Here is a 14,200-nt window from a genome sequence, read left to right on the forward strand (position 1 = left end):
ATAATTGTTTTTGTGATGAAACCGTATTTTGCCGTTGGTTTCTAACAGAGTTATTATTATAGTTATGATTTTAGCTTCATATAATTGAAGATTAGCTTTTATTTCAAAACTTTTAGTTTTTGTGTTCATTTTAGTTAAAGTATTAGCAATTTTGGTATATGATTTTATCATTTTATAATTTATTGATTTATTTTTAATGTTGCTATATAATGGTCTGATTGAATACTGGATTCTGATTGGCTGGAGGGTGTGCATTAAAACCCTTTAACTCACGGGTAGGTCTAGTCGGTTTGATAACACTCAAAATGAACTGATAAAATAACCGTTATTTTCACCTGTTTGATCTAAAATGACACTGTAAACATCAAAAACAGCTTAAACTTGACAAATAACTGCGGTATAAGCACAATAATCCACAGCTAGCCGGGCGTTAAAAGATTTTAATGCACTTTGCGGAGGCCACCTCCACCTTGTCGCCCTTTAACACACGGCTAGCTGTGGATTATTCCTTACTTCCTTTTTACTTTAGCTTTATTTTAGTTTTTGTTTATTGCTACAATTTTACTGCTTTAAACTTACTTCAGTTTATTTTTGAGGCAAAATTGACATTTTTCCTGGAGTTTTTCCAAAAACGTTTAGGTCAATATTTGATTCGATTTCAATGAACGTTTTCATTTTAGCAAACTAAACTTACCTTGGTCTCAAAGTCTAGGATCTTTGGGATTTTTCTGCATCCGTTTCAGCTCATAGCTGATCTGAATTCAGGCCGATTCTCCACCGAAGCTCCGCTTTAACTGCACTAAATTTCCAAGCGAGATGCCTTTTAGAGTCAAAAAGAGGAGGAGGTTTCAGGGTCTGTGCATCAGGAGTACTTTGTAGATAAAGGTCCTTACACTCCTTTCCTTTTCAAAAGAAACAGTGTGTGTTATAACAATGCGAAGACAACAGCGCGACTGCGGCGTCCTCGCTGCAATTGTGCTCGCTGAACTGCGTTTATGAACTCGACGCATAATAGCGACTTCGCCAAAGATGTTAATTGCATTGTACGGCGGGTCGATAAAGCAGGTGGGTTTGACACGGGTCGACACGGCTGCTATTGATATTCTCTTTCTCTGCAGCCACGCTAGAAGTGCACGGCGATGGGAAGAGAACTCATTACGTCCGTGTTTGTAGATAAATCAAAACCTGCGTATCTGTAATTGGCTTCTGCTGAATAATGCGCTGGAGTGTGAGGGATTTTTGTGAGAATGGAGGAAATAAAAATTGCTGCAACGGCTGATGAGTTTGCTGGCAGCTTTGACCCATTAATGTTTCTCCTTTGAGTGTAACTAACAGGCAGAGCGCAGGAATTGCAGTGCCAAGGTGCTTTTAACTCGTCTTTATCTGGCGCTAGACCACACAATAAATGATGGTTTAGCTTGAGGTGTGTGTTTAGAATTGAGTTTTAATTCATTCATTTAATTCAACGATTGAAGTTTTAGTATTTACTCGATTGTACATTGTAGCACATTCTAGTAGTTACAGCATATTGTTAATATATACCACAATATTCCGTTTTTTCAATAATTGTGTATTTATAAACTGCGGTGTATATGCTACTGTGTACCACGATTTACCATAGTAAACAGTAAAGTAAACTGTATGTTTTAACAAAGCCAGAAATACTTTTCATTCACTATTCACTTTGTTACAGCTGTCAGGGGACTCAATAATTTAGACATCTGCTGATGTTACAGAATCATTTCAAATTGTTTATTTTTTAATATTTGTTGAGATTGAGAAAAGCTAAGAAAAAAGTTATTCTTGGCAGGCAAGTAAATCATATAATATGAAACGTAGCTTTGAAAGTAATTGTGTTTTTTTCATATCGTTAAATTGGAAGCATGCAGTTTCTTCTGTGCTTTTAATCGTTCATGTACATAAAATGTGTTTAATGTGAAAGTGGCGCAGGCGCTTCAAGATGAAATTGCTTATATGGTAGAAGTTAGGACGGTGCAATTCATCAATTTTGGCTTCCGACAGTAACGAAAACAAAACACTTTACCATATTCTGTTTCGCAAGGATTGTTTCATTCCTTCTTGTGTTATAAATTCACGAATGCATGTATTTTCACTGTATACACTTGTGCCTTTTTAGTTGAATCCACAGTTTGAAAGACTTCAAGGCTTTATTTATTTATCTACTTTTATTTATAGTTGTTTCCAAAGGGAATGAATAGTCATGTTAAATAATTGTGATCTCAATATTGGCCAAAAGAATTGTGATTATAATTTGTGTCATATTAGATCAGTATTACTTATAAGAGAATTATTTGAGATGTTTTTATAGTTTTTTAGTTATTATAAATACATTTTCATTAGCTTTAGTCTTTATTGTTCTCCGTGCATACTGTAGTTTGGTGTTTGTTGTGTTTATTCTTCTTATTCATCATGCTTTGGCCATTATCGTATGTTTGTTGTCTTTGTCGTGTGTTGTTTCTCAGGCCTTTCTTGAGAGGAAAATACAAACAAGTAAAGATCTTGAAGTCTTAATCGATGTGTGGGTGACGGGACGTTCAATCACTTTTCATTTTATCATCTTTTATTTGAAGATCATTAGACGTCTCAGATGGACTGCGACGTGTGTGTTTGTGTGCCGTGATGGAAATCTCTGGGGATATTGTTATGGAGGGTGTTTTGAAAGGTAGATGGAGGAATTTCAGGTGGTCGGAGACGAGTGTGGGTCTCTCCCGCTGCTCTGCCTCGGGGTGGGAATTCTACATGCTTTATTTGCGAATGCTGCAGAATTTTGCAGCTCCGCTCTTCTTCTAATGGGCTGTTCTTCTGTAAGACATCCAGCTGTGACCTCTGCCAGCGCTGTCATGCTTACCAAGAAGAAATTATAAAGAGACTCATAGAAATGTGACTGACACTCATGCAAAATTCATCACCACAGTGCTAAAGTGATGTGGGTGGTTGCCAAGGTGTTGCTATGCAGTTGCCAAGGCGTTCTGATACTTTTTTGTTTTGTTTGACAAATTGCTGGATCTGTATTTTGGTCTCTGGATGTGGCTCCAGTCTTTTTGTTCTCTTCATCCCTCTCTCTCTCTTTGTGTGTGTCTCTCTCCAGGTTATTAGAGTTAGAGAGCAGCGGTCAAAAGAGCGAGGTACGTCTTCATTTCCAGGTTAAAGGTCAACAGATACACACTGAGATTCTGCCCTACGTGCTTGCAGACAACCAATGGCACAAAGTCTCTGTGACCATCAGCGCGTCACATGTTGTGCTCTACGTAGACTGCAACAGGTACATCACTTTGTAGTGCGCTTTACTGATGTCGTGAGTCACGTTTAATCCCAGTTACCGTTGTTTTTCTGGAAATTGAACAACAAAATGGTTTATATGTGCATATGGCTTTTCTCTACAGAATCTACGAGCGAGTCGTGCCGATTCCTCTCATGAAAATACCCGAAGACGCCTCGTTCTGGGTCGGCCAGAGAAACAGCGCTCACGGCCTGTTCAAGGTATTCAACAAGTTTGCTGGTCCTATAATGGACGGAATTTAAACCCCATCCGCTTATTTCAGAAGCATTGGTGCTCGTGCACGTTCCTCTCTGTCTTCACAGAGATGCCGATGAGACTCTCTGCTTGTTTGCAAGTATAAGCAAATATTTCTTCTCTTTAGTTCGCGTATAAAAATAACATATATTTGCCATTCCGTTTTGCAACATGTTCAAGATGATGTCAAATGGGTTCACTTTCATTTTCCAGCAATGATTTTTTCTGGAACATTAAGAGAATCCTCTCCGAGCAGAAAGCATTAAAGCTAATAGACACTGGAGTGGCCGTTTGGCCTCAATGAGAAATATTGATGTACGCTTTTAGATCAAAGGCACTATTACTCTTCGATTAACTACGATTCCACACTTCCCTTTCATTTAACCAATCACAGCGAGTGTGTGTGCGCGTTACGCGACGCAGTAAATCACAACCCCAGTTCCTCTGAATGCCGAGGACTTCTCTCTCATTGCCATGGAGAATCCGCCGTACGCTTTTGAATTTATGGCTCGAAAATTGAAGAGGCAAGACAATTTGGAAAACAATTTCTCATAAGTCATGGCGCTCCACTCCTGCGAGGGCCAAAATAAACGCTTTCCGGGGAGCGAGACGGGCCAAGTTGCCATGGTTACGGAGCGCCGACGCGCAGTGCCGCGTGGCCAAAGGACGGAGCTCGAGGCCGATCAAATTAAGACACATATGAAACAAATTCAATCTGTATCTGGTTGTTACGCTTATCAGAGTGGAATATTACGCTTCTGCCACCCACATCATTTCTTCTTTCCAATGCATATTATGTTCAATTACCCGAGAGCGAGGCCTGGCCCACCTCCTATTAAACCTGTGCGCCTGCTCGGTGTTTGCGTTCGGAGACGAGTTTCATCCGAGCTGCGTTCTGAGAGGAGTCGCGAACCTCTTCACGGGGTTGTGGTTGGTAGCGGCGCGTGGAAAGATGCGGTCTGACGTGTTTCCGATATGTTTAACATTCAGCATCACACGGAGGAAAATGTTTTGCTCTTTCGTAGATTTGATGGGGGCGTCGGACTTCTCAGTCTCAGATATAGAAAGAGAAACAAATGAGACACATGAAGAGTATGGAGATGTAAATGAACGCAGAGAATGAACGCAGACATTTGATGAGACATGTTTGAGTCCACATCGAGAGATTGAGTTCATTCGATTGAAGACGAGACAAATCTGAGCTCAGTTTGTCTTCTCTAATTACAGAAAGAGAAATATCTGAGACGCACACGAGACTTTCATTCGCTCTCACTTTAATCTCATTGATGTGTAGGAGAAATAATTGAGATACTTTAGATTTTTGTTGTGAGGTTTAAATTCAATCCACGAGAGAAGTGTTAAGGTTTAAGCAGGAGCAGCGGCGGTGACGGATGATGATGTTGTGAAAAGGTCACTTTTATCTCTGCCTTCATTCTCTGCACTTATTTGCGTTTCCAGTTGACGCTCTCTGCCAAACAAATTAAAACAGCCCTGAAATAGCTAAAAGCCACAATTTCAAAATCTTCACCTTATTACCCACCAGGCCGTGCAGCCAGACTGCTGTTGAACTGTCGAGAGCACATTTGCAGCTGCGAGATGTCCGCAGAGATGCGTTTCTTTGAATGTTTCTTTAGCTCCAGTAAATCATTTTCGCAGTTCAAGGTCACGCTTTGCTTTGAGTGAAATGTGTTTAATGCGATGCTGAAAACTCCACTGATGTGTTTATTATACATATTGTGTTTTTGATGGTCAGGGCGTCATGCAGGACGTGCAGATTCTCGTGATGGCTCAAGGATACATCACGCAGTGTCCCGACCTCAACCGCAGTACGTCATATTCCTTCATCTATTCATCATCGCTCATCAGCGATTCATTGAGAGATGAATGATCTCGTGTGTGTTTGTTCTTCAGCCTGCCCGACCTGTAATGACTTCCACGGACTCGTGCAGAAGATCATGGAACTTCAAGATATCTTGGCGAAAACCTCCAGCAAGGTAAAGTCTGAGCAAAAAGAAACACATTTGCTATTCGCTCTATGTGCTGAACATATTTCCATTTTTATTCGCCTGACGGATGAAAGCGAGCAGATTTCTGGGTTGGGATTTTTCTCCAACATCTGGGTTGTATTTGTGATATATATTGAAAGACGTGTTTTGCTGTTGCGGTATTGTGATAACCCAATCCCATCTGTCAATGGCACAAAGCTTCACTGATGCAGAACAAACCAGCGGATAAAAATAATGCCGACAGTCAATCGCAAATAATGGATCAAATAGTCCAGATATGCTGAAAAATTACCCTTGAACATACTTTATTTATTTTGACTAGTCAATGTTTGGACATATGATAATGTTTTATTTGTAAAATCTACTTAAGTTGTATAATTTGTTTTATGTCATTTTAACAATTTGTGAGAAGTTGAAATAAACAACTGTTTGTAAGTTGCTTTGTAAAAAAGCGTCTTTATTATTTTAATGAATACAATATTATTGTATATATTTCTTTTAAACTTGTTATTTCCAGCAAGCAGTGTGTTTCAAATATGTTTTGCTGTTTTTCGGCGTACAGTATATGATCGTCTCCTCATTCATCCCTCCCTTTCTCTTCTCTCTCTTGTGGATCAGCTGACTCTGGCCGAGGAGAAGATGAAAGGTTTGGATTCTTGTTATTGCGAGAGAACCTGCCATGTGAAAGATGTGACCTACAGAGAAGATCAGACCTGGACGGACGGCTGCAGAAATTGCACATGCTCGGTGGGTTTAATGGACGTCATGAAAGTATACATCGTGGGGTGGGAGATGTTCTTCTGTTGTGTGGTAGAGAAACCCATGTCCTGCGCTTTGTGTCTCACATAATCACAATAGTTCTGACGTCTGATCGGTCTGTTGGGTTTGTTTGGTGCTGATGACTGTACATTATTCCTGACAGTATGGCAAGCCGAATTAGCTTTAACTCCTTCTCAGGATATGAATTTTTTATATCAATAATTCAACGTTTACTAGTCAAAATTATAATTCTTGATGTCAAGAATGGAATTTCTAATAGTAACAATTGATATCAGGAATTGACATTTTTACAAGTAACAAGTTAATTGTTGATATAAAAATTATGGTTTTTACTACTAAGAATTGCATTTCTGATATCTGAAATAAGATTTTTGACATGTAAGAAATGAATTATTGATATCTGAAATTGAATTTCAATGGCAGTGTAATGTGATATTTAACTAGTAAAAATGCAATTACAGATATCAAGAATTCATTATTGTTAAAAATTCCTGAGAATTATTAAAAGCTTATTCGGATTGCCATATGCCACAGGATTTCAGTCACACCGCCTCCTCTAATCTCACCTTTTATTTAAATGACGAGTAAAGACATGTTGAATATTAAGCGCCACTTAAAATAGACTTTTATTCATCTTGATCGTTGTTGGTCTGTTATATAATGATGCTCAACTGCGTGATGAATTGATGTTTAACAAATGAACCGCATCTAGTGAGTGAGTATCTGTGGAGTATTGTTATAATGTGTGGACATTAGTGTAAGCTGTCATCCATTCGTTTCTGCTTTAGCTCGACTATGCTTAGGAAAATTAACCATGCCTACATGAAGACATACTGTAGTAAACTGTAATATTTACTGTAGTACAGTTCCTAGATACTATAATGTTTTTGAACCTTACAATAGTATACTACAGTATTTACTGTGTTTTTTTCTTTTACTGAAATATGTTTATCCATTTGCTTTAATACTACAGAATACAGTAATATACTATAGTAAATATACAATAAATAGCGTAAATAATTTAAAATATTATAGAGACAGTTTACTAAAGTAAATGCCATTTTTGTAGTATTAACAAATATTATAGTATAGTATTTGTTATGTGAGTGGTTTAATATTTATCTTTTGGTGGGTTAAATAACACGTATGACCACCATACTACATTTTTACAGTTTACTAAATACTATACGATAGCATTTGATAGTATACTATACACTATATCATACACTACAATATGTGGGTGGTTTTACGATAAAGACAAAGTTTTGTTCTGTATTCCAAACCATGTCTTTTGGTGAGTTAACGTTTGTAAAACCGCTTTTTAGTATACGCATCACGATTAAACTATAGTTACTATAGGAAGAAGCTTTTCGTCGTCAACATTATTGCATGCTCGTGTTTACTGACGCCGAAGTCGTCTCATCATCATCTAACCCTAGTCGCATAATGGACATTTTTCGTCAGGTTTTTGTTAACAAAAGTAAGACAATTGTGGCCTTATGACATGTAAAGTCCATGAGTACATCACGTGACCATCTGTCTTGATTATATATTCACGATGCAGTTAACATCTACAAGCTGATGACAGTTTACGTCTCTTCACCAGTCGTTCTGTTTAATAAAGTAGTGCACTCAACAGACGACACTCGTATCTTCACCCATTCAAACAGTCTACAATCAGTTAATTGCACAGCGTCTCCGAGGTCAAACACAGAAGAAAAACAAGCAGCCTTGAAAATCATACAGCGAACACGCACATATGTGAAGCTGGATTCTGTGTCGTTTCACGTTGAAACATTTCCTATCGTGATCTCTCATCTTTCTTAAACACCATTATAGATTCATTCACTGTGAGCAAGACGAACATTTTGTCAAATGGAAAGTGACAGACAAAAGAAATCTGTCCTATCTTTAGAAGTCCCTGAACATCTGTGACGGGTGTCCGCTGGTTCCCAGAGCTCCCAGTGTGTCCAAACAGACAGACGTTCAGACTGAGACACCGGTCCCAGTGAAGCCAGAAACAAGAACATTATCTTGTTTTGGCTCAAAGTGACGTCTGTCAGGGTTTAGAGAGAGAAACTCGTCCCTTTATGATGTCTGGGAGCATCTGAGATCTGTTCTGAGAATTAAATGTGGATCACTTACATGAAACGATAGTAACCTGAAATCTTGTTGGTAAAGTCTGGACTGAAGTAAAATGGTTTGATCTGACGTTCATGTGAATTGATTAAATATCTGTCATCACTTGGTACGGTTCCCAGAAGTCTTTTATTGCCAATGTATGACATAACTATTTCCTTGAATGCAGAATGGAACGGTCCGGTGCGAGAAGATTTTGTGCCCCTCTCTCGACTGTCCTGATGGTACGACGGCGGCGTATGTGTCGGGAAGCTGCTGTAAGGACTGTCAGTGTAAGTACGCACACATTTATTTCGGTATCTTCGTGGGGATTTTTTACTGAGCAAATGATATATTCTATCATCTAACCCTAAACCAAACCATCACACAGAACTTTCTGCATTTTTACAGTTTCAAATAAACATCATTTGGTTTGTTAAATAATGAATTCTCATCTTGGGGACCGCTTGCTGATGCACACCATGTACGAGATCTTAGGTTTACTATCCTTGTGGGGACCGAATAGACAAACAAGACACACACACACACACACACACACACACACACTTCTCTGTGGGTTTGTTCTGTCACTCCTCAGTGCCAACAATAGCACTTTTCTCTCGTCACACACGCACACACACTCTTTACAGCCGTCTCCACAGGGTTGCTTGACGACTGACCACACGCCTGCGTTGCTAAGTGACAACCGGCACATTTGCATATTCATATCAATTATTTATCAGCAGCCAATAACTTGCAACCCCGCAAGCGTTATGCTAATTTGATCTTAAACGTCGCAGCTACTTTTAAGGCGAAACTACGTTTCCTTAATCGAGTAGAAATAAATTCACGGTTTATAATATTGTAAAGTTTATTTCACTCCGGTGTACAATATTGAGAATTAAATGAGTGATAATTGAGCCCAGCGTCATAAACCTCGTCATTATCGTCTCGACTTTCTTCATTTATTTATAATCACAGAACCTGTTGATTCTGTGGAGTTTAAGCTTAAAGATACGACTCTGGTTCTGTTTGCGTCTTTATTTCAACGCTGAAGAGCCGGTTGATTAAATACGAATTATTTACTGTAAACTACATTTAATATATCTACATTTCTGCTTTTAATGTAAAAAAATATGATAAGGTTAAGATAGAATTCAAGGTTATTTTAGTTTGAAAAATTTGAAAACGTTTCTTTTTATTGAAAAGAAATAAAATAGTGCACTAAAAACGATTGGAAAAAAGGATAATAAACGTAAAATGTAAATGTTGCCTCAGAAATACATTATAATAAACAGAAACTAATTATTAATAAAATGACAAAAGCTGATAACAAAGTTTAGATTACAAAATTTTTAATTATAGCTAATTTAAAACATGAGTAAAACTTCAAACAAACATGAGTAAATAACTCTAAGTCAAACAAATCGCACATGTACAAAGAAATAAAAAAAATAAAATAATATTAATTAAAACATATGATTAAATATACTTTATTTTAAATATAATTCCCAATTAAAAGAATATTGCCTGGTATGACTTCTAGCAGCTTTCTAAACATTCAGCTCAACGGTACACTGAAAATTAAAGATTTATTTCTGAAGATTTGTTTCCATATGAAATCATTTATACGGACGGACTGTTTTCATCAAATATCTACAAAGGATTTATTCGTCTGTGTATGCCGTCGTCCGGCAAACGCTTTGCTTCAAAGCCTCTCATGAAAGTGAATCTGAATGTTCTTTACAGTACTTGACGATATCATGCAGAGAATTGTATTCACACAAACCTGTAATGAAATGACGTCGTGTTTATATAATTACAGATTTTCCTATGAAATACACTCATTATGATTATTGTTAAATATGTGATTCAACAGCAGTACTGAAAAAACCTCTCACACATAACAGAACTCACGTTTGTCTACATGTCATATCATTGAACATATTGTGTATGAGAATTTAGTTTTGTGTTGTGTATCATTTGCGAGACAAGTTTTTTTATATTTGATTCACCTCAGTGTGTGTGTGTTTATATTCTCAGGCATGTGTGTCTGTTTGTGCACGGGAGTTTGTGTGTACACAGGTTTTAATTGTATTTGTGTTAAGGTGTGTGTGTCTGTGCACAGGTGTGTGTTTTTGGACAGGTGTGTATCTGCATGCAGGTGTGTGTGTGTGTGTCAGTGTGTAGGTGTGTGTCTGTGAGAAGGTGAATGTGTGTCTGTTTGTGCACGGGAGTTTGTGTGTACACAGGTTTTAAATGTATTTGTGTTAAGGTGTGTGTGTCTGTGCACAGGTGTGTGTTTTTGGACAGGTGTGTATCTGCATGCAGGTGTGTGTGTGTGTCAGTGTGTAGGTGTGTGTCTGAGAGAAGGTGAATGTGTGTCTGTTTGTGCACAGATGTGTGTTCAGGTGTGTATGTGTCTTTGCATTGGTGTGTGTTTGTGGACAGGTGTGTATATACTTGCAGGTGTGTCAGTGTGTAGGTGTCTGTCTGTCTATGCACAGGTGTGTTTTTGGTTGTTTGTGTGCAGGTGTGCGTTTGCAGGCAGGCGTGTGTATTTCTGCACAGGTGTGTGTATTTCTGTACAGGTGTATGTGTTTGTGCAGGTGTGTGCGCGCCCAGATGTGTGTATTTCTGCACAGGTGTGTGTGTTTTTGCATACAGATGTGTGTATTTCTGCACAAGTGTGTGTGTGTGTTTGTGCATACAGATGTGTGTATTTCTGCACGAGTGTGTGTGTGTGTTTGTGCATACAGATGTGTGTATTTCTGCACAAGTGTGTGTTTGTGCATACAGATGTGTGTATTTCTGCACAAGTGTGTGTGTGTGTGTGTGTGTCTGTGCGCACAGATGTGTGTATTTCTGCACAGGTGTGTGTGTGTGTCTGTGCGCACAGATGTGTGTATTTCTGCACAGGTGTGTGTGTGTGTCTGTGCGCACAGATGTGTGTATTTCTGCACAGGTGTGTGTGTGTGTTTGTGCATACAGATGTGTGTATTTCTGCACGAGTGTGTGTGTGTGTTTGTGCATACAGATGAGTGTGTATTTCTGCACGAGTGTGTGTGTGTGTTTGTGCATACAGATGTGTGTATTTCTGCACAGGTGTGTGTGTTTGTGCATACAGATGTGTGTATTTCTGCACAAGTGTGTGTGTGTGTTTGTGCATACAGATGTGTGTATTTCTGCACGAGTGTGTGTGTGTGTTTGTGCATACAGATGTGTGTATTTCTGCACAAGTGTGTGTGTGTGTGTTTGTGCATACAGATGTGTGTATTTCTGCACAAGTGTGTGTGTGTGTGTGTTTGTGCATACAGATGTGTGTATTTCTGCACAAGTGTGTGTGTGTGTGTTTGTGCATACAGATGTGTGTATTTCTGCACAAGTGTGTGTGTGTGTGTGTGTTTGTGCATACAGATGTGTGTATTTCTGCACAAGTGTGTGTGTGTGTGTGTGTTTGTGCATACAGATGTGTGTATTTCTGCACAAGTGTGTGTGTGTGTTTGTGCATACAGATGTGTGTGTTTCTGCACAGGTGTGTGTGTTTGTGGGCACAGATGTGTCTGTGCGTGTGTGTGTTTCTGCTTAGATGTCTGTGCAAAAGTGTATGTTTGTGAACAGGTGTGTGTGTGTTTTTGCACAGGTGTGTGAGTGTTTGTTGATGTTTGTTTTTGTGTCTCTGCAGCGATGTGTCTGTTTTCAGAGCAGATGTTGGTGGAAGGGGAACGTCGTGCTGTGCATCATCCGAGCAGACCCTGTCAGCTGTTCGAGTGCAGGGTACGACTGATGTGTGTGTGTTGTGTAGCTGTTTCTGTGTTAGTGCTGCACTCTGTAAACAGATGTCATATATACTGTATTTAAAAACTACTACAAAGTCTTCGTGTAAATACTTAACCTAATTTTTGTGTAAAATCATATGCAAGAAATACATGTGACATGAGGCTGGAGGTTCAGATCAGGGCTGTAATCTCAATTCTTCAGTCGAGTTGATATTCTGTTGGGTTTCCAGGATCACACGATGCACAGAGATTCAAATGCAGAAGACTGTCCAGTGCTCACCTGCCCTGAATCTGAACAGCTGACGCTCACAGACCGATGCTGCAAAGTCTGCAGAGGTAAATAAAAATTCAATCATTTCAGCACTGACCATAAAAGTATTGACCCGAGTCCCGCTGACCTCTCCTACCCTGGGTTAAAGGTCACGACTTCTGCTCTGAAGCCAAAATCTGCGCAGAGAACTCCGGGTGCATAAACTTAGACGCCGGAGCCGGCTGCAGCTGCAAGAACGGCTTCCGTCCCCTGCGCGAGGACAGTGCGTACTGCGAAGGTGAGCTGTCAATCAAACGCTTTTTATCAGGGTCAGCCGATCGAGTTTCATCCGGCACATTTTGGTCGTTACTTTCTCATTATAACTGGATTTGTTTGTCAAATCTCACATAATAGCGCATTGACAAGTGGATACGATTTTGAGGGATCGCTAGATAATCCGTGTCCATCAGGATCGGAAAAAACACACGATGGCGAGTTACATTTGTAATGTTTTGGTGAACTGTTCCTTTAAGAAGTTATTTTAGGATATCTTATAATGTGATTTATTCTCTTTAGTGATTGCTGCATCAGCGCAGAACAAAAGATTCCTGCTATCTTTATCGTCACTGTCACTAATGAACCAACTCGGATAGGATTGTGAAAAGCAAGGCTTCCTTTGGCATTTTAATTGGCTGATATTGGTTATGGGTGTGAGTAAGTCATCAACGTCTCCCCTCCACCTTCCTCATCCTCTCAACGCCGAGCCCGAGCTCCGGCTGGCCTACTTTTGTTGAATGTGTAATGACTGTGGCTGAGTTTCTGGGGATGCTGCGGCCCCCGTCACCTCCCCGCACATCAGTCGGGTCTCTAATGAAACCTGTTCATCTCGGCGGCTAAAAATAAACCCAGGAGATGTGTAGGAAGAAGCCAGCCGCCGGCCGCCCCTCGCCTCACATGCACGGCTGGTCAGGTAATTATCAAAGAGCAGGAGAATATGAATAATTAAAGATGCTATCGGCTTAAAACGAGCACGCCGGACAGTTTTTCCTAAACGTGCCCGTGGGAATCCGTTGTGGACGCTCGACCGGGAAGCTGTGGAGGAAATATGTTTTTAAACAAAGGTAAAATATGAGGGAATTATGAAGAAATATAAGCCACGTGTAACCCAGAAATGTTAGCGGGTGAGACGGATTCACCAGCAGTGTCCCACTTCCAGACTAATTTGTCACCTTGTTCTTCTTTAACCTTGTTGGGGGTTTAGGACGTTACACCTGGTGCAGAGGTTTCCATCATTAGAGGAGAATATCTGCTGAGAGCTTTCTAAATAAAAGCGTTTGTAGATTTGATATTTTTTGGTGCAGATTTGGTTTGACCAACATTGAATCGCAGTCAGATGAGGTGCGTGTATATATATAGTAATAATAATACTTGAACTTTTCTTGTTTTTCTTGTCATTTATATTTAAATATATACATGTATTTACATATAAATCATTGTTAAATTTAGATTTATAATTTATAAAATAGTTCTTGTTTTTTGTTTCTTTATTCTTCAGTTAAATAATTTTCGAATATATTTATATTATATATATATTTTTGCTAAAACTTCAACCTTTAATGTTTTCTGGGGTAAATCCATGTGTTAAACGTTAAGTAATGACGTACAATCTTATCATTTACAATTGTTTTAATATTTTTAAATCATTTAAATACATTTTATAATATATTTATTT

At 39.0% G+C, this 14,200-nt stretch overlaps 1 protein-coding gene across 1 annotated transcript in view; it reads left to right on the forward strand.

Moving 5' to 3' along the window:
- nell2a (neural EGFL like 2a) overlaps positions 1 to 14,200 on the forward strand; it is a 55,680-nt gene that overhangs the window by 9,603 nt on the left and 31,877 nt on the right. The window contains exons 4-12 of the mRNA XM_079449770.1: positions 3,110 to 3,283; positions 3,405 to 3,501; positions 5,289 to 5,361; positions 5,447 to 5,529; positions 6,160 to 6,288; positions 8,630 to 8,732; positions 12,125 to 12,216; positions 12,449 to 12,554; positions 12,638 to 12,766. Of these exons, the coding sequence (XP_079305896.1) occupies positions 3,110 to 3,283; positions 3,405 to 3,501; positions 5,289 to 5,361; positions 5,447 to 5,529; positions 6,160 to 6,288; positions 8,630 to 8,732; positions 12,125 to 12,216; positions 12,449 to 12,554; positions 12,638 to 12,766 (986 nt within the window). The remainder of the gene's footprint in view (positions 1 to 3,109; positions 3,284 to 3,404; positions 3,502 to 5,288; positions 5,362 to 5,446; positions 5,530 to 6,159; positions 6,289 to 8,629; positions 8,733 to 12,124; positions 12,217 to 12,448; positions 12,555 to 12,637; positions 12,767 to 14,200) is intronic.

Source organism: Barbatula barbatula (genome assembly GCF_947034865.1).
Source record: "Barbatula barbatula genome assembly, chromosome: 25".
NCBI lineage: Eukaryota > Metazoa > Chordata > Actinopteri > Cypriniformes > Nemacheilidae > Barbatula > Barbatula barbatula.